At 45.9% G+C, this 23838-nt stretch overlaps 2 protein-coding genes across 4 annotated transcripts in view; one reads left to right on the forward strand and one right to left on the reverse strand.

Moving 5' to 3' along the window:
• CSNK2A2 (casein kinase 2 alpha 2) overlaps positions 1 to 2053 on the reverse strand; it is a 29065-nt gene extending 27012 nt beyond the window's left edge. The window contains exon 1 of the mRNA XM_087877156.1: positions 1311 to 2053. Coding sequence (XP_087733282.1) covers positions 1311 to 2053 — 743 coding nt within the window. The remainder of the gene's footprint in view (positions 1 to 1310) is intronic.
• CFAP263 (cilia and flagella associated protein 263) lies at positions 2052 to 23118 on the forward strand. 3 transcript variants are annotated; one of them, XM_034425603.3, is made up of 10 exons: positions 2052 to 2320; positions 6132 to 6255; positions 9318 to 9479; positions 9831 to 9986; positions 11243 to 11323; positions 17724 to 17879; positions 18226 to 18333; positions 19507 to 19662; positions 22027 to 22128; positions 22729 to 23118. In XM_034425603.3, exons 1-10 carry the CDS (start codon positions 2052 to 2054, stop codon positions 22735 to 22737), a joined length of 1323 nt encoding a protein of 440 aa, XP_034281494.1. In that variant the 3' UTR covers positions 22738 to 23118. The 3 variants fall into 3 exon arrangements, with proteins under 3 accessions (XP_034281494.1, XP_034281497.1, XP_087733291.1); XM_034425606.3 differs by lacking the exon at positions 9831 to 9986; XM_087877165.1 differs by lacking the exons at positions 19507 to 19662; positions 22027 to 22128 and having other exon boundaries at positions 22729 to 22871.
• Positions 23119 to 23838: the final 720 nt, after the last annotated feature.

A 23838-nucleotide genomic window follows, 5' to 3' on the forward strand; every position in this document is an offset into this window, starting at 1 on the left:
TGAAGAGAAGAGGAAGGCAGCCCACAACCTCTCAGGCATCTTACCCTTCTGTTTGCTACTGTTTGGTGGGGAGAAGAAAGGGAACTGATGTGGATGGGGAACAGGGGTTCAAACAGCAGCTCTGTGAAAAGGGCAGGAACAAACCCCAAGATGAAAGGGAGAAAAAAAAAAAGGGACTGGCCGGCAATGAAATGGGATGGGGACAAATCCATTGGCAACTTCAGAGGGCCACAGGAAGCCTGGAGAGAGAGGAAAGCTGAAATTTCTCAGCAGTGTAGAAGAGCTCTCATTCCTGCTATGGAAGTGACGTTCAAAACTGCACAGAACTCTAGATAGTCTGAAGGCTCCTCTGATCAGCCATATTCTCTCCTAAGAGCCTTGGTAGTACAGTGGTCTAAGGCACCCTGTTATTAAGTTGGTTATTAAGACCAGCTGCCTGCAATTACTGCAGGTTCGAATCTCCCCAGGCTCAAGGTTGACTCAGCCTTCCATCCTTTCCAAGGTAGGTAAATTGAGGATCCAGTTTGTGGGGGCAATAAGCTGACTTTGAATAAATATACAAAAGGATGAAGGCTATTGCTGAGCACATTGTAAGCCGCCCTGAGTCTCCGGAGAAGGGCGGCATATAAATCAAATTTAAAAAAAAAAAGAGTCTTTTCCATCTGGGCTAAGAATTATGGGATTTGAAGCTTCCCAAACACCTGGGAAGTGCCTGCGGGAAACGCCAATCTAGCCCCCCCATCAAATCCCGTCCAAGAGCTTCATACAAAAGAAGGGTTGGGGGGGGGGGGCTTTAGCAGGAACCTAACAAACTACAACCCCTTTTGGACATCTGGGGTTTGCCCAGTGCGGGCTGGTCCATTCGGAGCCCAGAGACTTTCAGAAGCCCTACTTCTTACAGCTAGTGAGGCCCGTTGCAAGAGGAACGAATGCCGTTTATCCCAGCAGTGGAGCTTATCGCTGCCCATCCCGAGGAGCCTTTGTCCAAACGTCTCGCCTTCCCCTCGCCCGTCCCGCGCGGGCTCTCCAGGCCCTCCGGCCCCTCCAGCGCAACCACCGTCCTGCGGACTCGCCTCACCAGCCCGAAGAGGGAGGAGGCGGCGGGCTGGTGAGGCTGCCTCGTGGGGCTTCCCACCCAGCGCGCAGGGCGAGCGGCCGGCCAAGCCCGGGACTCCGCCGCTCCGCGGCCCCTTCCCCGGCGGCACAAACGGGACCGCGCCGCTCCTTCGGCTCGCCCGTCTTCCGAGAGCCCGAGGCGGCTGCCGACGCGCCCCGCCCTCCCTCCCTGCCTCCCTCGCGGGCCCGCTTACCCCCAGGTGGGGACGTGCGCCTCGTAGTCCCAGTACTCGCGGCTGCGCAGGCCGTTCACCTCGGCGTACACGCGGGCCCTGCTCCCCGCGGCCGGGCCGGGCATGGCGGGGCCGGGCGGCGGCGGCGCGGCGACGAGGAGGAGGAGCAGGCGGGGGCGGCGGGCGGGGGCGGCGACGGAGCGGCAGCACCACCGGCGGCCCAGCAGCTCCGCCAGCAGCAGCAGCCCCGAGGCGCGAGCGGCGAGCGGGGGCTGCGGCGCCAGGCCGGGCCGAGCGGGGAGGCCGGGGCGGCCGGCGGCGGCGGAAGGGCGCTTCTGGCCTGGCCGCGGCGCTGGCCGCCGCACCGGACGCGGCAAAGGCGGCGGCAACACGGCCCGGCCCGCCCCGCGCGAGAGGAAGCCCGCGGTGCCTGCCGGCTCGCCCCGGCGCTGCAGCGACCCCTCTGGCGCGGCGGACCGCGGGCGAGCCCTGGCGGGGCCTAGGCGGCTCTCGCGCCGGCCGGCCGGTCGCCTTGACGCCCAGGAGGACGCCCGGCGCCTCGGACTGCAATTCCCAGGATGCCTCGCCATCGGCCCGGGCCGACGGGGCCGACGGGAGTCGTAGTCGGGGAGCGTCTCGCGCGCCTTCTGGCCGGGGCGGGCGAGCGGCTCTGGGGCTCCGCGGGCTCCCAGCCCGGCAACCGACGCCCGGCAGGAGAGGCGCTCCCGCGGCCCGTTCCCCGCGGCCGAGCGCGGCGGCAGCATGGAGGCCCTCGGGGAGAAGGCGGCCTCGGCGGCGCGGGGCCTGCTGCGTCTGCCGGGCGCGGAGGGGCGGCCGGGGTCCTGCGGCGGGCCGGGGGAGGCGGTTTGCTGGCCGCCCGTGGGCCGCGTCTCGGGCAGCGCCATGGCGGACGAGGAGTCGGAGCGCGACAGCGTCCACACGGGCGAGTCGCACGAGGGGGCCGAGGAGCTGCACGTGGAACTGGCCCAGCTCTCGACCGAGCAGCTGGTGGCCCTGGTGGAGGACAACAGGTGCGGCCGCCGCCCGCTGGCAGGGAAGGAGGAAGGGGCGGCTCGGTCGGTGCCCGGACGCCGCCGGGAAGGAGCGCGCGAGGCCGCCTTTGCAGCCCTCGAATTGGAGGCCACAGCCGCTCCCCGCCCGATCTCGAGGCCCCTGGGGTGGGGTGGGGTGGGGGGGCTGAGAGACCCACTCCCAGCAGGGCCCCCCAAGGCGTGAAGGCCACCCTCGCTGCCCTGCCACAGGCGCCTCCCTTGGGCAGCAGCCATCTGAGGAGCGAGGGAGAAAGGAGCGTCCGTCATAGTGCAGAAAGCGGGGGAGGTCAGGATCTAGCAAGATAAAAGGGTAAGAAAACCCCCGTCCTCTCCTCTAGAGTTCAGATCACGGGGGACCTGATGGGTTACAATCCCAGAGTTCTGAAGGAGCTGGCAATGTTATCTCAGAACCATTGAACTGGACCTTTCAGGGATCCTGGAGCACCTGGGAATTACCTGAGGACTGGAAAAGAGCTGCTGTCCTTCCCATCTTCAAAAAAAAAAAAAGGAGGGGAAACAAATACAGGAAACTACAAGACCTATCATCCTATCATCAGAAATATAATAAATAAATAAATAAATCCTGACATCAATATCTGGGAAGACCCTTGAAAACATAAGCAACAGATACCTAGAAAATACCTAGAAAGAAGCAAGGTTATAACCAGTAGCCAATATGGGTCTGTCAAAAATAGATCATACCAAACAAATATTATCACATTCTTGGACAAAATGACTATATTAGTGGACCAACAAAATGCTGTGGACATGGTATACTTAGATTTCAGTAAGGCATTCGACAAAGTAGACCACAACCTATTTCTTTGTAAGTTAGAAAAATGTGGAATAGACAGCATCACCACTAGATGGATTTGTAACTGGCTGATAAACTGTACTCAACGAGTAGTCCTTAATGGGTCTACGTCTACATGGAGGAAAGTAAGCAACGGGGTACCACAAGGTTCCATCTTAGGCCCAAGACTCTTCAATATCTTCATAAATGACAGATGAGGGAATAGAAGGGGAACACATCAAATTTGCAGATGACACCAAGCTGGCAGGGATAGCCAACAACCCAGAAGATATATTCAAGATCCAGAAGGATCTCGACAGATTTGAACACTGGTCCCAATCTAGCAGAATGAAATTTAATGTTGAGAAAAATAAAGTTTTACACATAGGTAAGAAAAAAAATGTACAGGTAAAGATTAGGTGAAACTTGGCTCAATAGTGGTAACAAAAGGATGTTGGAGTCCTTGTAGACAGTCACCTAAATATGAGCCAGCAATGTGCTGCTGCCGCCAAAAAAACTAATGCAATCCAAGGTTGCCTTAACAGAGATAGAATCAAAATCATGCACCAAAAGGCAAAATAAACAATGGATGGAAACTAATCAAGGAGAGAAGCAATCTAGAACTAAAGATAAATTTCCTAACAATAAGAACAATTGCCTTTAGAAGTTGTGGGTGCTCCATCACTGAAGGCTTTTAAGAAGAAACTGGACAGCCGCTTGTCTAGAATGCTACAAAGTCTCATGCTTGAGAAGACCTCCAAGGTCCTTTCCGACTCTTATTCTGCTTCTGTTCTGTAAACCATCTCTGTGAGAAAACTACTTGGATAGAAAATATAGATGAGGTAATGCCAGATAATGCTTGCACTAATGTTTGTGATGTGGCTAGATTGAACTCTTCTGGGAAGCTAGTTGATGATGCTGCCATGGGGAAAAAGAAAATCTGAAGCTATGAGGAGAGAATTAGAGTGGGAACATGGAGTGTAAGAAGCTTGAGCTTGGAAAAGCTCAACTCAGTGAAATATGGAGCAAGTGCCAATTAATATCTTGGACATCAGCTGAAGTCGGCTGGGATTGAACACTTAGAAAATCTAACATGAAAAATGTTGAAAGAATAGGATTGCTTTTATAGTTACCAAGGATACAGCAAGAACAGTTCTTGGATACAATGCAATTAGTGACTGAATAATATAGGTTAGACTTGTGGACAACCCTTTAATGTAATGATTATTCAAATTTATGCTCCAACCACCAAAGGAGGTTGACAGAACATGAAGGAAGATGTGTCACTTGTGATTGAAGACTGAAACATAAAGAAATGGATGAACATAATGAAGCATAATGAAAATTGCTGAGAAGAGAAGCCAAAGCAAGAAAAATCTTTTAAAAAATGTTAGAGAAGAACTTAACAAAAAGTTTCAGAGAACAGTTAGAAAAGCAAGAAGCAATATTGCAACATCTGTAAGAATAAAAGATGGAAGCAGATATGGAAAAATAAGGATAGTCCTCCAAAACATTTCTGAACTCAGAAGGCAGTTCTCACCTTAATTTGATGTGCTAAAGGATGCTGATGGACAGGTAGTAACCAACTCAAAGGAAATGGAAGGAAGATGGAAGGAATATGTTGAAACACTACACAGTAGACATATCACCATCCATTATTTACAAGAAGCTCTAGTAATAGAAGATGGTTAGCTCAGCAATTTGGTCCCTTCCTGAAGGCTACAGGAACTGATGGATACCCACTGAAATATGGCAAGCAACAAGGAAAAATAGCCAACCTGTGCCAGTAAATCTGAAGTGACCCAACAGATTGCCAAGAGTTGACACTAACCTGACATAATCAATCAACTTGGTATAGTTCAATAAAAGTCTAAGTAGAGGGGATGTATAGTCTTAGGATTTTATGGTGAATAGTCTCATTTGAGTGTTTCAAGTTCCATTTGGTCAGGAACAACAACAACAACAAATGGGGGAGGGGGGGTGGAAAAAAGTTCTTTGAAATGTAACATCTTTCAGTGAAGATTAATCTATTTAAAAGACATTCACAGTAAACATTAGGGAGCTGTAGGTAAAGATTATCAATATTGCTACATGGAACATTGGGACAGTTTTGCATATTATAGTCTGCTACCTCCCATTGAAGCCACTTTCTGTTCTGAAAATGATGCCCAACTTTCATCTTTTGCTTCCAGAATCAAGGAATGGTTGTTGTTATTTATTGAAATTGTATGGCTACCCACCTCACCTAAGTGACTAATAATCCAATAAAAACAGGTTAAAAACCAATATAAAAACACATAAGACACTGTCCCTAACCATTTTAAAGATAGAAGATCTGATCAACAACATTAAATCAAGAATTCAGCTCACCCAGCCCATTTTCAAGGATTCTAATGAGTTGCAACTCAATAAAATGAGAGGGGGCTGGTTAGGTATTTAAAGCTCTAATTCTATGGGTGAGTAATAATTGCTTGAAGTGAAGAAAAGGGGGGGTTAAAATAGAATTCTCCAAGGGCTTTTTTCCTTTTTAGCTGAGTTGAGGTAAATAGAAGGTAACTTGAATTGTACTGCTTGGTTTTGATAACATTTATGGAATATAGTCCTCGATTTATGGACTATTCATTTCAGAACTGTTCAGTGTTACAATGCAGCTGAAAATACTGGTGACTGGTCTTCGCACTTATAACGGTCGCAGCATCCCTGCAGTCATGTGGTCAGAATTTAGGTGCTTGCCAACTAGCATATATTTAGAGAGGTTGCAGTGTCCTGGGATCACGTAATCGCCAGCGGTGACCATTCAGAATTTACATTGCTGTTCCTAATCTGAAAGGTGCTATTTGGTCTACATGCCTAAAACCCTTGAAAGGGCTGAATTGAGGAAAGGAATTTGTCTTTTTCAGAATTTGTTCAAGTACTACTGGCGTTTTTTCTCATTTGTGACATCTAGATGAGCCATGTGCCTATAAGTTCACTCACTGAGTTTTTCTCTGTGTTCAGCCATACCAACTCCATGCTCAAAATTGAAACAGAAATGTTTGAGAAATTTTTCAGTAGAGTGGAGCCAAAAGACTTGGGAGCAGAAAGACATGGTTCATCGCTGGACTTGGGACAAGCACCGTATGTAAGCTATGTAATAATTTACTCTGCTGCCATTTTAATTATGAGATAGGTTTCTGAATGACGGAATTACATCACATGCTTACTGGTTACTGAATGTATCCATAGTCTTTGTTTGCCCAACACAAAGGGCAGCACTCACACATGTCTTAGTTTAAAACACCGTCGAAGTGAAAACTAAAAATACGTTGTGCAAATGCAACCATTGGGTTTTTACTAACCTGGTTTAGCTGTTTGCTCATCTAATACTTGGATACACTTACCTTCTTTTTTTTTTACTCCTCCACACAGTTAAATCTAGCTTGCCAATTCACCCTGAAACGCTATATTTTTATTGTTTTACTTATTAAGATTTACCTTATCTTAATTCTTTCCTCCAAAACTTTCATTCAAATATAATTTCTCCATGGCAGTCAGAGTCTGCATTTCAACAGTGCAATTCCAACTTGTTCATGGTAGCCTGAATTTAGGAGCATCCTCCGCCCTGCCCCTGCAACTGCAACCCATGAAATCTGTCCAACTCAGGTGATCCCAACAACAGGGCAGGTGGAGTGCGGGTCAGAAGTCAGATTTGGCTGCCTGGCACAAGCCAAAAGCCCAGGGAGGAGCTCAGGAAAGGCCCCTCTGGCAATGCAGTGGAGACAGAGAGGGCCAGTTTTCCCATTGCTTTGCTTTAAAATGACTCTTGAGAGCTGCTGAGAACGCTGTGCAAAACATTACTCTCCTTTTAAGGATTCCCCACCCTTTGAAAAACACAATCTAGTGATAGCTTTCGATATTTGCTAGATTCAGGTTGCCATTCCTCCACAGCCTCAGGGTTTGTTTTTTTGGGGGGTGGGGGTGGGGGAGGTTTGGCCACAACAGTCCAATGAAGTCAGGCTGAGAAATTAGGACTGTCAACAGGCAGCCGAGAGTAGATTGAATTGAGGATTCCCCATCCCTTGTCCAACATTGTCAGGGTTAGGTAAGGTTCGGATTGTTGCAGCATTTTTCCTCAGCAAGGATAGAGCCTGGATTAGATTGGTCCACACATGGAGATTTATGAATTCTACTAAATTCCAAATGGAGTAATTTCTCAAACCTGGCCAGCTACCTATAAGTAACATGGGTGAGAAATAGAACATCAGAGTCCCCTGAAGATTTGATTAAATGGCCACTAAGCATCCAACCCATGTTAGAGCCTGTAGCAGTGGAGCAGAAGAGCAGAAAGGATAAAATACAAGTGGGATTGTGGCAACATCATAATAATAAGAGAGTTGGAAGGGACCTTGGAGGTCTTCTAGTCCAACCTCCTGCTCAAACAGGAGACCCTATACCATTCTAGACAAGTGGCTGTCCAGACTCTTCTTAAAAGCCTCCAGTGATGGAGCACCCACAACTTCTGTTTGGAATAAGATAGTCCCAATGCATTGAAGCCAGTTTGACCAATATTATGCCATCAAGTTGTGATTATGTTCACATCACTCATTAATGTTTATTTGAATCCAATTCACAATTAAGTACTTGAAAAAATGGATAAGAAGTTCACATTTGTATTTTGGATCTATCGCTGGCTTTCTTTATAAAAGAGCCTCCCTCCAAATACCTCATCTGACCAATGATTGTGTTTCTCCCAAAATGCTTCTTTTTTACAGGTGGATTTTCATCATTTTTAAGGGATGCACCAGTGATATTGTTGCTTAGGAAATCATCCTTTAATCTTAAGTATCAGCTAATGTCCAGTATTCTATATTTTTCCAGATTTAGGGAAATAAAGTAGATTATTACGATCCTTTTCATTCTGAGTTTAGACTGGGATTTGACATGGAGACAACATTGGTCACCCAGATCTTTACAGAGAGGAAAAAAATAGTGATTTTTTTTTTGTTAATCTTGAACTCTCTATGGTTTTTGGTGTTGTTGACTTTAAATTCTTGCTGGAGTGCTTGAGGGAGCTACTAGTTGAGGTTCCACTTTATGGTGCTTCTACATTTCCAGAAAATACTGGAGAAATTCTGCTTAGTCATTTGGGAATTTTCTCCTGCTGCATTCAAGGTTATTTATTGTCTTACATCCTCTATAAATATAATATAATATAATATAAATATAAATTTATATATAAACAATCTACATTAAGCTACTTGGAAGGCTCATTCACAACTCTGGAACTAATAGTAGAGAGCCTTATTTCTCTTTTCTGATGAACTTAAAGTTGGGCATCTCCATGGCTAATGAATGTAAGGAAGTGGATGTGATTGAAACTCAGTGGTCTCAAAATGGAGGATACTGTATTTCAGGATTTGGGAGAAATGCCAATTATGGACGGAGTTGCTTTCTCCTTAAGGATCTGGAGGCTCTAGATCAGGGGTGTCAAACTCACATTGTCACTGCAGCGTCACGTGACGTATCGGGACTTTCCCCCTCTTCGCTAAAGGGCGAATGCGTGGGCGTGGGCGTGGCCAGTGCATGACGCATCCGGCCCTGGGACCGGGAGTTTGACAGCCCTGCCCTGCCCTAGATAGAACAGTTGCAAGGAAGGCATTTTATTGGCTTCAGCTGAGAAAGCAATTGCATCTCTTATCAGGAGGGAAAAAAAACTGGCTTTGGTGACTCATGTGTTGAACTTCATGAAACAGCTCATAAAGACATTTTGGAAGGCACATGGGTTGAGATGCTCACAAGCACATACACGCATAACGACATAGGGCTCAACCCATTAACAGGATTATCCTGTTCCCTTCCATCATCAGCAAGGCATATTTTAGGTATTCCTGTAGATAAATTTAATACCTGTGGTTAATTCTGATTCCTCCCTGTTGGGCCCAGTGTAGAATATGCTGCCGGAGTTGTTGAATGAGTTATTTTAATTGTTTCCATGTTTACATTTGAAAATATGTTTTCTAAGTTGACATTTTATGGTGAGATGTTAAGTCATATTTGCACCCAATGTCTCTTAAGAAATCTAAAAGTTAATACTGAATCTTGAAAAAGGAAAGCTGAAAACTAGTTTGGCAAATTCTAGGATTAAAATGCCCAAAATTTGGCTTTTGCTGGAGGGTGACTCGGGACCGTGCCTTTGGATTGTAGCCGCGGAGCAGGCGCAAGTCGAAGTCCCGAATCACAACGGATCGTGTGATATGCCTGACAGTGGAACAGAAATGTGACCTGGTGCAGCGGGAGTTAGAAGAGACCAAAGAAGATCTGCAGCTGTTGAAGGAGAACTCAGAAAGGACCTTGCAGAATTACCTGGTAACATTTTCCTTAGAATGGCTGTTTGGGGTATGCTGCTGGGGAATTCTGGGAGTTGAAGTCCACAAATCTCAAATTTGTCAAGGTTGAGAAACACTGGACTGGATTGTATTTCCCAGCCTGTGTCACCAGGTCCAGGAAGTTGTACTTTACTATCTTGAAGGGGGCAGATTGTCACCCATCCCTGAGTTAAAACAAGGCCAAGTGTTCTTAGTGGCTGTTGGTGGTGGCTCCTATGTAAGGGTGTCTGCTTTGCTTGGCTGGCTTGAGCTTCAAGGCCTGCCCCCGCCCCCCAAGCAAATAAGTGAAATATATCATGTATTTATTTCCAATGTAATTTGAATTCTTCAGGCTATCCTAGAGGAAGCAGATATTCGCTTGGTTGAAATTAAGAGAGCTATGATAGAGTTTGACAAAGACATAGTCAAAACCATAACTAAGAAGAAAGGGAGCGTCATTGCCTCTGATAAGGTGCTGCGATACCTGGAGGACTGGATTCGCTCTAGGGTCAGTAGAGAAAGTTGGCAGTTAATCAGTTCTTCTCATTTTATTCTTATAAATTATATTGACATTGGTGAATGTGGACACAAGGTCTCTTTTCCCATTGGCATTCTTACAGTGTTCCTGACAATGAAACACCTTTAGATATCTGTAATTGTCATTGCCTTCAGAGAATTATTGAATTATTGTTCGTTTATTAGACCATCCTCAAAAATAAATAATCTTTCACTTTATAGAGCTCCATAAAAATATGATTGCCATTTTGGAGATCTCCTGTCTACTTGATCCTCCATTATTGAATAATCTGATAAACAAAATAAATAGAATATGCCATCTTGCTTCTTGATTTAACTGTATGTATCCTAATGGTAGTCACAGCTTCTCTCCCTCCAAGATGGAGAGAAGGGAAATTCTCATCGGAGCTGTAAAATGTGGGAAAAGTGTGGTCATTCTTTTCAGGGATTCAAACTGAGGGAGGTCAGAAGTTTGGGCTTGGAAGTTTCAGGGTGCTTTAAGCCTCCCAAATAATTGAGGAACAGACATCACTCCTTAAAGTTCCTGAAACGCTCCCAAAATGAGAATGCAGCTCTTGACCTGTAATTGACATGTTAATTTATAAACTGTGCCAATGGTGTAATCCCTGAGCCAATGCAAGTAATCTGTCTTGGAATAAGGAATGTCCTTTCCATTGACCCCGTGTCTTCTCTTCCTCAGAGTATTGTGGCTAACACCATTTAAGGTGTACTTGGTTTCTGTTTCATGAATTCCAGTTATCTTGCCAGACTTAAATAAATAAATATAACGTGTTTCACATATTTTTATTTCACAGAAAATACGGACATTGTAATTAGTTCCCAAACTCAGAAATTATTGTGGTAGTTATATTTTTATAGCAGAATTAAAAGGCAGATTTCCTTTGTCATATATGATGGCTGAGATAAGACAGTCCTGGCTTGTAAGATTTGTTTTCACAATGTTGAAAGCCACATGACTTGGTATATTTATTTAGATTTACTTCTTTAATTCAATTTATATGGCTGTCTAATTGAAACATAACTCAATATATAGTTTATGTGACATAGTCCTAAACTTCATGGATTACACAAGCCCTAATCTGGACAAATGGCTTTCTGCCTTACCAGGGTGCGGAAATCTGTCCCAGATCCCTGATCCACCCTGGTGTCTTGATCAAATATGGGAGGGAAAATGATCTTCCCAAAGGAAAAAGTCTGGAAAATCAGCCAGGTTGCTTTATTTTTCAGGATGTTATGAAAGAAAAAATTCATTTGAAAAATGATTCTCTAAAAGTTCAGAAGAAGAAGATGCAGATGCAACTCAAGCAGGTACAGACCTTTGGCAGCCCATTCTTGACGATGCCAGCCAACGTGCGCCTTTAATTTTTTATATATAATGTAGAAGCAATAAAAAACCTGAAGGATACAAAGCATTACATACACAGTAGCTGCTTTTAAAATCTCAAACAGAAAGCAAGGGTGAAGTGCTTCTGGTTCGGCCGAACCAGTAGTGATGATTGCCATTGGTTCGCCGAACCGGTAGCAATCCCTGGCCCCGCCCATGTCCACCCAATCGTCCGCTTGCCGCTTCCTTCCGGCTCACTCACTTTTCCCACTACTTGGCACTTCTGGCCCACCCACCCCATCCCTGGCCAATATCAGTTCCCCTTTTCCACACGGCCCAGCCACTTCGCCGACGCCTGCCCGCTTGGACGCCTTGCTAACAGCCACTCACTTAAAAAGGTTAGCTTAGCTTAGCGAGCACCCCAATGCCCAGCCTTGAGGACTTCGCACAGCTGCCAGGGATTGTTTGCGTGTTGCGGCGCTTCAGAGGAAGGAGGCTCATCCACGGTGCCGCTTCCTGCAAACGAAGAACTGGAGCGAGAGGCGCAGAAGCCGCTGACGGGGCAGCAGCCCCCCACACAGGAAGAGGGCCAGGACAGAGCATGTAGTGCTTTCCTTTCAGCCAAGGCAGCAGCGCTTACCCAGCTGGGCCAGTGCAGGTAGCACTTCATTTTGCCGAAGGCCAGGTCGCCGCACTTATAGTTGCGCAGCCGGCCGGAGCGGGACATGGTGCGGGCGAAGAGGCCAATGCAGCCCCCACTGAGGCCACCCTTGCTGAGCAATTACCATGCCTCTGCAGAAACAGGTGCACCGGGGCCACCTTGCCTGCCTTCGCCTCGGTGCGCTGCACTTGGAAGGGGCCGCCGCCACCACTCTGCCTCCCCGCTTGGCTGCACAATGTGCACACGTCCATCTGCCCTCCTGAAGCAACCCCGCCGCCATTTGTTTTCATTTCGTGGCGTGAGAAGGAAGAAAGCGAACGGCGGTGGTGCATGTGCAGGAGCCCCGGGACGTGCGCAGTTAACCTGCTCTTCCGGAGCATCGCCATGACGCCGCCTCTTGCTTTCATCAGTGGCAACAGTGTGTACATGCGCGGCCAGTGCATCGAGCAGGGCAGCGATGGCACGTTTAAGAAGGGGAGCGCAGCTCTGGTAAGTTTAGCTACAAGATACCTGCAGCCGCTGCGTCTTTTGGCACAAGAAGCGCCTCCAGGCGCACCGAAAAAAAGGCTGCAGCTGCAGGTATCTTGTGACGGGAAAATAAGGTTTTAGAATAGAAAATAGAAATTTTTTTTTTTCCCTACCTGGTTCTGTGGGGGTGGCTTGGTGGGGGTGGTCATGTGACTGACTGGGTGTGGCTGTGAGTGATGTCAAGTTGGCCACGCCCACTCAGTCACAGGAACCCCCCCACCAAGCCACACCCACAGAACCAGTAAGGAAAATTTTTAGATTTCACCACTGACAGAAAGCAAGCAGAAAAAGGAAAAAAACTTAGGAGAGGGGGAATCCAACTAAAGAAGGTGTGTGAGTATTAAAATAAATGAATAAAAACAACTAGTTGAGCTTCACCCATGATGGAAACGGGTAAGTTGGTGTTCTAGTAATTTGGCTTCAGAGATTGGTAGTGTGAACATTTTCCTTCAACCCAGAATTCCAGCTCTGGAGGGAGAATTCCTTTTGCCCCAGAACTTAATTACAAGTTTAACTAGAGTTCAAAATTGATAAGATTAAGTTCTTCATAAATGGATAAATTCCAACTTGTGACATATAATTAGATATCGCCTTAACATTTTAAATTCTTATTTCTCTTTCTTACTTATTTTTTATATATATATATATTTTTTTTTATTGCAAAAGTTTTACAATTACATTTTCACCCCTTTTTTTCACCCCCCCACCTCCCTCCCCAAACTTCCCGTCCTCCCTAGCCCTCCCTAACCCTCCCCTCCAGACTTCCCTATTATATACTCATAACTAATAATACTGATATATATACCTGAACCCATCCCTCCCCCTATATAATTTTCCCTCTTTATCTCTTTACATTAAAATATTTCTAATACATTGTTTTCAAATAAAAGCTATTTGATACTTTCTAGTTTGGTATTTGTTCTGAACATATTCTATCCACCTTTTCCATTCCCATTCATAAGTCTCTTGTGAACAGTCTTTTAAATATGCTGAAATCTTCGCCATCTCTGCAAAACTGGCCATCTTCAAAGTCCATTCCTCGATAGTAGGCAAAGCTTCATTCTTCCAATATTTACCTATCAACAATCTTGCTGCTGTTATCATATACAATATTAATTTTATTTCGCCCCGTGTAAAACCCTTAACTATACCCAATAAAAACAATTGTGGAGAAAATTGAATTTTTTTCTTCAAAACATTCTGCATGACCCACCATATTTTTATCCAAAAAGCCTTAACTTTCCTACAGGTCCACCAAACATGATAATACGTAGCATCCAAACAGTCACATCTCCAACATTTTGGCTGAACATTAGGATACATACATGACAACTTTTTAGGATCTAGATGCCATCTATAAAACATTTTATAAAAATTTTCCCTCAAATTCTGCGACTGTGTAAATTTAACATTCTGAACCCAAATTTTTTCCCATGTTTCCAACATCACTGGTTCTTCAAAATTTTGTGCCCACTTAATCATACAATCTTTAACTAATTCCGTTTCTGAATCCCTTTCTAGCAAAACATTGTAAAGCCTTTTAATATGCATTGGACCTTTCTCTCTTATATGTCTAACCAATTCTTCCTCATGCAACATAATACCAGTTTTTTGGTCCTCTTTCCATCTCAATTGTAATTGATTATATTGTAACCAAGTTAAATTAATCCCTTCGTCCAACAGTGTCTGCAATGTCTTCAACTGCCATCTGCCCGCATCTGTAAAAAGAACCTCTTTGTATAAAAACCCCCCGAGTGACATTATATTTGTATTCCACAAGGTATGACCAAGATCCAGCCATAGCGGTATTTTATAATCCCATTTGAGTCGGTGCTTCTTCCAAACTCTCATCAAAGAGTCTCTAAGTATATGACTTTTAAATACTTTATCTACTTTGTCATCATAAAATAAGTAGGCATGCCATCCAAATTCAAGATCAAAACTTTCTGCATTCAATATTCCAGCCTTTTTACTTCCAAACCAATCACTTGTTAAAGTTAAAGCTGCTGCATCATAATATAACTGTAGGTTTGGAAGTTTAAGGCCTCCTCTTTCTGGAACATCTTGCATAATTTTCAATTTCACTCTCGGCTTTTTCTCGTTCCAGACAAACTTATTAAGTCCAGTTTGCCAAACTTTCAGTTGTTTATCACTTTTAAGCACCGGAATCATTTGAAACAAAAATAGAAATCTTGGCAAAATGTTCATCTTAACTGCTGCTATTCTTCCAAGTAAAGACAGTTGCAGCTTTTTCCAAGTCTCCATGTCTTTCTGAACCTCTCGCCACAACACCTCATAGTTATTTTGAAACAATTTCATGTTTGATTCTGCAACCTGAACTCCAAGATGTTTTACCTTAGGTACAATTTCAAAACCTGCCCTCCTTTCAAACTCATGTTTACGATCTTGTGTCATATTTTTAACTATCATTTTAGTCTTTTTTGAGTTCACTCTAAAACCTGAAACTCTACCATAGTCTTGTATAATGTCGTTCATCAAGATTATTGATTCCATTGGTTGTGATAGGGTAACCACCAGATCATCTGCAAATGCCTTTATTCTATAATCCTCTTGCCTTATCGTTATGCCTTTCAAAATTTTTGAGTCCCGTATTATATTTAGCAAGACTTCCAATGTTAAAATAAATAAAAGTGGGGACAACGGACATCCCTGTCTTGTTCCTTTTTCAATTTTAAACTCTGTCGTCAAACTTCCATTAATAATAATCTGTGCTTTTTGCTCTTGATAAATTGCTTATTTCTCTTTCTTAAAGCTTATCAATAATAATGTGAATTTTAGACAAAAACAGGTCAGCTTAAATCATAGGTATTAGAATCCCCTTAAAAATAACTCCAGCATAAAAGTTCACATCCAGCCTGCCACGTGTCCAACAAGCATGACAGGGAACCTTCTGATGAATTAGGACTGATCCCACATCCAGGCTGTCCCAGTATGAACAAGGGCTACTAACTACCTCTTAAGAGCAGAGACATGTAGTGTCCTCTACTTGCCCCCACTGCACATTGTCAGCCTTTCGAGGTAGACCAGATTAGGAAACCAAAGTCATGAATACTAAACCTAGTTGTATTATGAGCTTGCAGAGACATCCTGGGTGTGGCTCCCTTTCCTCCCTTTGTCTTCCTGAGAACTAGGGAGGGCCAAGCCTGAGACGCTTCCTCAAACCGCATTTCTAGCCCAGACTCCAGTTTCTTCCATCCGGCCTCTCAAGGTTATCCCTACCGCCCCTCCCATTCTGGGCACCCACCGGGAAGCAACCTCTGCCTACCTTCCCTGCTGCACTTCAGAAAGAGGGCTGGTGCACGAAGGCTCGGCAGTCCGCCTCTGCGCCTCCTTTGATTGTGAGGCAACCCCTCACTGCGTGTTGCAAGAGGAGCGCCCCTTCCTCGGCATCCCTGGTGGCACTTTGGCTCTGGGCTACAGGACAGCTGAAGCGTTGGTCATTTTCTTCTTTCAATGGTTCCTGCCAATTGGGCTGAAGTGGAGAGGAAGACAAGGGAGGGCTTTCCATTGAAATCCTGTGTCCTTAAAGGCCCCCTCCCCACAAAAGGAAACTCATGGTGGCTTTTCCCCCACTGTGGCAGGAAGCCAGCAGTCCAAGTCAGGGCAAGTACTGTTCAGATGCCCCCCCCCCGTCGTCCCATCCTGTCATCCCCTCCCCTCCCCCCCTCATCAACCTCCACCCCCGCGGCTCAGAGCAGCTGAGAGGTTGCCGGCCTGGGCATCCGGCTGCAGGGCAGGAAAGGTCTCACTTGAAGAGGACAAAAAAAAACCTTGGACATTCTTCCAGACACAAGATGACTCATTGGTTAAAATACTCCTATTCCAAAGGGTATATTCCACTACTCTCTGTTTTAGCGATATTCTTCAGTGACCTATTGAAATAAACATAGGTTTAGCTTTTTTAATTGGGGTGATTCCGAAGTAGTTTTTAATGAAGAGGATTCAGACTTCAGCTCTCACCCAAATCCCTCCAACTGTATCTTGCAGCCTTCATTGTTGGAAAAACAACAGATTTGTGGCTAAAGTTGAGCTCTGCCAAGGTGTCTGAGAGATCAGACAATAATTTTCTAATTATGCCAATAATGCTTTTTGAAACAAATTGCAAACAGAAGTAAAAACTTCTAAGATTTTATTTAGTCCAGTAGGATAAATCCCTTGGTAAATTGAAAATGTAGAAGCTAAAATTTGCCATCTTTATATGAAAGCTGCAATTATACAGAGAAAACCTGGGAAGGCTGCCTCTCTCCATCCTATAAAAATATTCTCAATAACTTATTGATTTGTTGAGTATTTAAGACTAATTAGCATAGGAAATATTATCTAGAATTAAGGTTCATTTTAATAATATTTAGCCTTCTTCCATAAGTTTGTGGAATTTTCAAGTACTCAATCATACCAATATTAATATAACTCCCATATTTATAACAAACATGTTTGATTGCCAGGCCAAGGCCAAATTAACAACAAGCGCCTGAGCAAGTTGATAGGATTTCATCCATTTTCCATGGTTCCAAGCAAGAAGTTGGACTAGAAGACCTCCAAGGTCCCTTCCAACTCTGATATTCTGTTATTCATTCCATCTATTGTCCTTAAATTGAGGATATGTCCAGAACTGGGATACCAAGGAACAAAGCAAAGCAACAGTTTGAGCAGGGCAGACTAGCCAAATGGACTTATTTCATACACCATAGTAACTAACTAAGTAATACCATAATACCAACTAAGTAAACTATCCACAAAGAGCCAACCAGAGCTAAATGGTTAGCTAAGGATAGTTAAGGCTTGAATAAAAGTCTCTAAAAACCTGGCCTAACCTCAGTTGTTGCAGGACAGAAGAGCAATGTATTTGCATATCAGGCTTGGGTCTGCACTTTAAAGTTGTGCTGTCACTCACCCCACTTTCTGCCTGCGCTCTCTCTCTTTACCCTACTCCAGAAATTCTCTTGCTTTTCTCAGTCTAGGCAGCCACAGCTCTTCAGCCCCTTCTGGCAGTTCAGAGCACTCTGTGTTTATCTGAATGTGGCTTTGCTGCAGTGAAGCATGAATGAAAGAATGATCTAGCAAAAGGTCAGGTCCCAGGGCTGCCCCAGCTTCCTCCAGCCTGGTCAGGCTGGGCTGGCTCTGAAATGCTTCAAATGGGTGCCTGTCTATCAAAATTTGTGGCTGATTTGCAGAAGGAGGAGCTGGGAGAGGCGCTGCACGAGGTCGATTTCCAGCAGCTCAAGATTGAGAATGCTCAGTTCCTAGAGAAAATAGATGAACGAAACCAAGAGTTACTGCAGCTGAAGCTGACGGTTGGCAACACCCTGCAGATCCTCAACTTCTACAAAGTAAGATAATTGAGTCCTCCTGGCTCTGGCCCTTCATTCCCAGAGGACTGCTGACAGGGTCCCGAAAGATCACCCAGCTCACACTCCCCATCCCTGCATCACATATGGACCCCCATCGCTCTCGGCTCTCCTGCTCAGTCCTGTGGGGGAGAGATCAGTGTTAGTGTAGGATAGGCGACCAATAAGGGTGTTCCTGGGAACCACTGAGGAGGAAAAGGGAAACCTGAAAGGCTCCCCAAACAAGCAGAGTCCATCCTGTATTTGGGGCGGTTTTGTCCAACCAAGGTATGTTCACATTTCTATACTTCGACAGTGATGCCACCCTCAGGATCGTGTTCTATTTTAGAGGAAGCTGCACTATGCAACGGCCATGGCTACCTACCTGGTGAGAGACATTGCGCAGAGAAAGGAGTCCCTGGAGAAAATTGCACGTGAGGCCATCCTTGTGGAAGAGGTAGGGGGAAGAGGGGGCTCCAGCAGGGGCCAGGAGGAGAAAGATCTCGGGGGCTTCTGCTGGTTTACTCTGGGGAGACAGCCAGGTCGCCTCCAGGGGACATTTAGAGCCATCTGATTATCCGACCTTTACCGTAGTTTTACTTTTTTCCCTCTTGCTTTAACTGCTGCCATCGATTCCTCAGGTTCCTCAATCAGTGTAGATCAAATTGTAGATCAATCCAGGCCCTAAAATTAAAATTAAACAAGCCAAAGGTTCATGTGTGCTAAAACCTGGGCAGGAAATTAAAAGAGTCATCCTTGGAATTACTGGCTTCACCATCTTTCATGCTTCAGGGTGTGAATAAAATGTTAAAAACCTGTAGAGGGCAAATTTGGATAATGAAAAAGCAGATCTCCTTTAGTTAAAAAGAAATGGTGCCTGTTCAGCACCGGAAGCCGTAGCTTTCTCCACTCTGCAGACAGAGCAGTTTACTGACTCCTGGGGAACTTCTGCTTCCTTCCTGGATTGCCATTGTCTGCCTCTTCCTTCTGGTGATGCAAGAAAAACTGCCCCAGGCTGGAGCCCTGTGCTACTTGGGGTAGCCCATTCCGTCCCTGGAGGGAACTTGGCTGCCCCCAGCCCACAAGCGGCCTTGAGGGCTTGGCATCTCTTGCTCAGTTGCTCACCTGAGCAAGCCCGAGGCACAGCCGTGAGGAGTGAACATCCATTTCCTCCTTTCCTGTACTGGGGCAGCTGCTCCAGTTTTTTCAAAGGGGGCAGGAGCTACTGGACTTGCAAGAACAGAGGCCACCTGGAGCAGGCCAGCACTTTTGAGTCCTTGTTCCCAGCATTTCTGTGTTGGCAGAAGGGAAGACAATTGGACTTTTTCACACCACTTTACCGATCATTGGAAAATGGAAATGGTGACAGTATAGAAATTCCCTGATCACAAATAGTAGATTTTCCTAGGAACCCATGAAGTGTACTATGAATGCCATTTCTTCAAAGAAGCAGGAAGGGGCTCAGTATTTAAGGAAGCAACAGGATAAGGGCAGATGGGTTTAATCCTTTTCCAGTGCCATTTTTTATACAGGTAAAGATCCTGAGTCCCAATTAATGTTAATCCAGTGGTAAGCAAGAGATCAGGGCCAAGATCATATTCCCTCTCAGAGTGCTTCGTCTCTTTCACAGGAACGGGTAAAGGCTGAGGTCCTGAACAAAAAACTACGGCGACAACTGGCAGAGTACAAAGTTCCTCCTGTTCTCAACTATGTTCACGAGAAGGTGGCTGTTCACGATCTAGAAAACAGCCTCAGGATCTGGGAGAGGAAGGTGGAAATTGTAGAGGTAGGGCTGTGATAGTGGGTCACTTTTGGATGGAAGCACATTTGATACTCGACTGCATTTTTCATAGGAATACAATTTAGTGGATGTGCCACAAGACAGTTTGTGGCATCTGGTTGAAGAAAACCAACAATCATTGGAGAGACTTCCTAAAGATCATGGGAAAATCACGTCAATAAATATGCTTAAGCGTCTGTTGTTATGAAGGACCGTGTTTCCTAGTTGGTAGCCATGGGCAGGAGCTTGTTTTTCACTGTTTGTAGAGCATCCTTTGTTTTAAACTTTCCAAGCATTAGAAGAGGTCAGTAACAAAGTAAGTGTAGGTAAGTTCTGACCGTGGTGTTCGTTTGCATTCATGTGGAAGGTGGACATGGCTGATTTTCTGGTTACTTTGAATGGAATCACGCTACGAATCCTCCAACATTGACAGATGCAAGAAAGAAAGAGACTTAGAATGAGAGTTGCCATGTTAGGTGCTCAGGTGCTTGAGATCTAAAAGAGAAATAAAAATGAGGACAAGATAGTATTTAATCTTCTGTAAGAACCAATGATCATTTGTCCATAAGAAGGACCTGCACCAGGTTCTTGGGCCATCCTCCTTGTTACTTTGGCTTCTGCTTTGGAATCCAAGAGATCTGCATGCCGCTTGGGCCACAAAGAACACCGTTGTTCTGACCCAGCTCCCCAAACATGACAAACCCTCTGAAGTGGATTCAAAGATTCCTTTATTAGGAGCGCCAGCAGCCCCGGCAAAAAGTTTCTCTATCCCCAGAGCTAGGGTGGGGCTTCACTAGCAGCAGTGGCTCTTCCGTCCCAAGGATCGGCCCATAGATTTCCACTGCTCTCCTCTGCCTTCTGCGCATCCGTGCATCAGGCACTGGGCCCAGCTGTTCCTCTTCCTCATCAGCCACCTCCAGACCTGGGGGCTGTTGACTCTCCATCTGAGGGCTGACGGACGGCCCAGCCTCCGCCTCCCTCTCTCTCTCTGCCCCTTCCATTCCCTCTTCCCCCTCGGAGCTCTCAGGTTGCCTTGAGGCTGACCCTGATTCCCACGCCTCCTCCTCCTACTCTGAGTTGGCTGCTGGAGGAGCCGGCGGCTGACAGGCCACAACAGTCGTGATAGGGAGACTGTCACCCATTGCTGAGAGGGAGAGAGGATGCCCACCGTTGAGAGGGCTGCTTGAGGTAGACCTGGAGCCTACATCATGACGTGCTTCCCTGGGGTTGAATGGCTTCCCTGCTTACTTGACCTTTTTACATTTTAGGACATTTTTGTAATAAAGTAGAAAGCTGGCGTTGTTGTTGTTATTATTGATTTAATCTTCAGTTTGATTCACAGTTTGGGACTGGTAAAAACTTAACAATTCAAGTCCAAACCAAGGGCCTAAGGGCTGTTAAGGTAACGTCTGAGTATATAGGCAGTTCCGAGGGCGTTTTTTTTTTTTGCAAAGTCAGAATATTGGGGTCTGAGAAGTTCAGAATTTCCATGTATCTAGGCAACCCTTTGGGTGTTGCTCCAAGGACTCCTATTACTATTGATACACCCATGGGTTCTTCCTCCACAATCGCTCAATTTCAATTTGCACATTGCGGTATTTAATTATCTTTTCTAGTTGTTTCTCTTCAATTCATGCATCACCTGGTATTGCAATGAACCAGACTTTTTTCTTTTTCTTCTTATTCTTGCTGTTGTTATTGTTGTTGTAGTAGTAGTAGCAGTGATAGTGAAACTGGCTCAAAGTTACTCAGCTGGCTTTCATGAGTAAGGCAGGACTAGAACTCATGGTCCCCTGGTTTCAAGGCCAGCACCTTCACCACTACAGGTAGCCCCTTGAATAACAACCATCGTGGAGTCTGCTGTAACTTGGAATGGTTACTAAATGACCGGTCATTAAGTGAGGACTACCGTACACCAAACTAGCATGCAGCAAAGCAGAGTGCCAACCTGCAGGAACATCTCTGTTCCCAAGTATTCCTCTAGACTCCAACTGCTCCCTCCCGCCCCCGGCAGCCTTTCCAGACAATAAAAATTGTGGGCACTGTGACTTGTGCTTTGTTTGGAAATTGTCCCATGCCTGGGGAAGAATAAAAGGGTGATCTGCAATATTCTGCCATGGGGGCAGATACTGTAAGTAACATTCTGGTAAACGATTTTAATGGTTATCTGCTAGCCATTTTGTGAGAACATCCATAGTGTGTTGTGAAAATCTCAACTATGCACGTCAGTCCACATCAGGCCCCCCAGAAGTGGAGATTCCTGGGGGAAGGGTGGGCTCTGCCCTTCCTCGAGGCCAGCGGAGGCCTCGGTTGGCAGGAAGGGCTGTGAGGAGGAGAGACTACCCGTTCCCACCTTCTTTCCTCTCGCAGATGGCCTTGCAAAGCTACCGCAATGTTTGGCACAAGGCGAAGATGGCCAGTCACCAGCTGCAGGCGCTTCTGCCCGAACAGGAGAGACAAAAAGCAACAGAGGTGGGGAAGGGGGACCCTCGCCTGGCCTTTGATGGGGGGGGGAACGATGACCAGGAGCCCCCTCAGCACAGCAGGGGCTTCTATGGCCTTCCATTGCCTCTCTTGGGTGCCTGCTGTATGTATGATAATAATAATAATAATAATAATAATAATTTTATTTCTATACCGCCCTTCTCCCGAAGGACTCAGGGCGGTGTACAGCCTGTTTAAAAACACAAACAAAACAACAATATAAAATTTAAAATAATTAAATAAAGTGGCTCAGATTTAAAACCCCAATAAATTTAAATATCCCAATTTAAAAACTATTGTGTTGCTAGTCCGGCCTGGCGGAATAATAGGGTCTTCAGTGCGCAGCGAAACGCCCGGAGGTCGGAGATCTTACGAATTTCCGGGGGCAGTTCGTTCCACAGGGCTGGGGCTCCCACAGAGAAGGCCCTCCCCCTGGGCGCCGCCAGTCGGTGATGCCCCCTCCCCCCATTTTTCTTTCTAGTCTGACTTTGGGGCCCATGATATTTTCTCCCACCCCCCGCCACACGGTTTCTTCCCTTTAAAGAAAGGGCTTGTGCTAAAGTCACACCTGGCTTTTTTTCTCCGCAGGGCCTATAGAGAAATAAGGAGAAGGAAGGCAGGAGGAAACTCGCAAGCCGTCTGCTGTGCTCGTCGCCGCATTGTCCTGATGCAGACCTTCATCCTGATGATGCCCTCTCTCCGCCCCCTCCCCTCCCCCCACTCCCCCCGGGCCAGGCCAAGGCAGGTTTTGGATAGGCACAAAGCCCCTGGAGGTCACCAAACGGGAGGCTTTCTCCATGTTGCATCAGACCTCAAGGCTTCGGTTTCTACCCCTGCAGACTGGCTTTTATAGTGTGTTAGTAAACTGATCTCTTTTAAGCTATTAATAGATCACGATAGACCTGCTTGACTACAGAGCTATGAAGTTTATTCAAATCACTCAGCAATATGAGAATGAATAAAAGGAGTGGTAATACATCCAGGCTCCTCGTGCACTGGGCTGAAGTCTTGGGAAGTTGGGGAGAGGGGTCTGAAACCTTAATGCGATACATTTTCCAAAGACAGGCCCTCAAAGCGCCAACCAGGAAGTGCAGCTGCAATTGCCAGCAGACAATGGACAGCTTGCTGGGAGGATTTCTCTGCCAGAGCCTGAGAAAAAGTGGAAAAGGAGATGTCCAGGTGCACGTCCAGAGGAACCGGATCTCAGGGCCATTAAAGAGCTCAGCCCCCTTTCCTTCTCACGGGTGTTTTGCACTTCATGGGAGGGGGTTGCTGGATGGACCCAAATGAAAGGTGAAGCCAGTCAAGCCACCAGCTGTAAACTGCCTGCCCCGGAGAGAGCCAACCAATCGGGGTCCCCATCAGGTTAGTGGGTGATGAGACCTGAGAAGGACTGAATGGGAAGATGGACTTGGATTGTCCTCCACACAACGAGAGGCCATTTTCAAAGCAGCCTGAGGACATCCCCGTGTCACCTTTGCAAAGAGCATGGTACCATTAGTTGGTATAACAAGCATGGGTGAGCCAGCCAGAGTGGCAGTGTTTCCAAGAAATGAGGGCGGAGATGGATGTTGCCTTTTTTGTGGTAAAGGAGAAAAATAGTGCAAGAGGAAAAGTGATCCAGTTTGCCAGTGCTTTGAGGGTGTCACCCTAGAAATATGCCAAGGAAAACCCCAATTAATAACAAGCAAGAGGAGG

This window comes from Pantherophis guttatus, chromosome 11, assembly GCF_059756535.1.
Source record: "Pantherophis guttatus breed Tessera chromosome 11, ASM5975653v1, whole genome shotgun sequence".
Lineage (NCBI taxonomy): Eukaryota > Metazoa > Chordata > Lepidosauria > Squamata > Colubridae > Pantherophis > Pantherophis guttatus.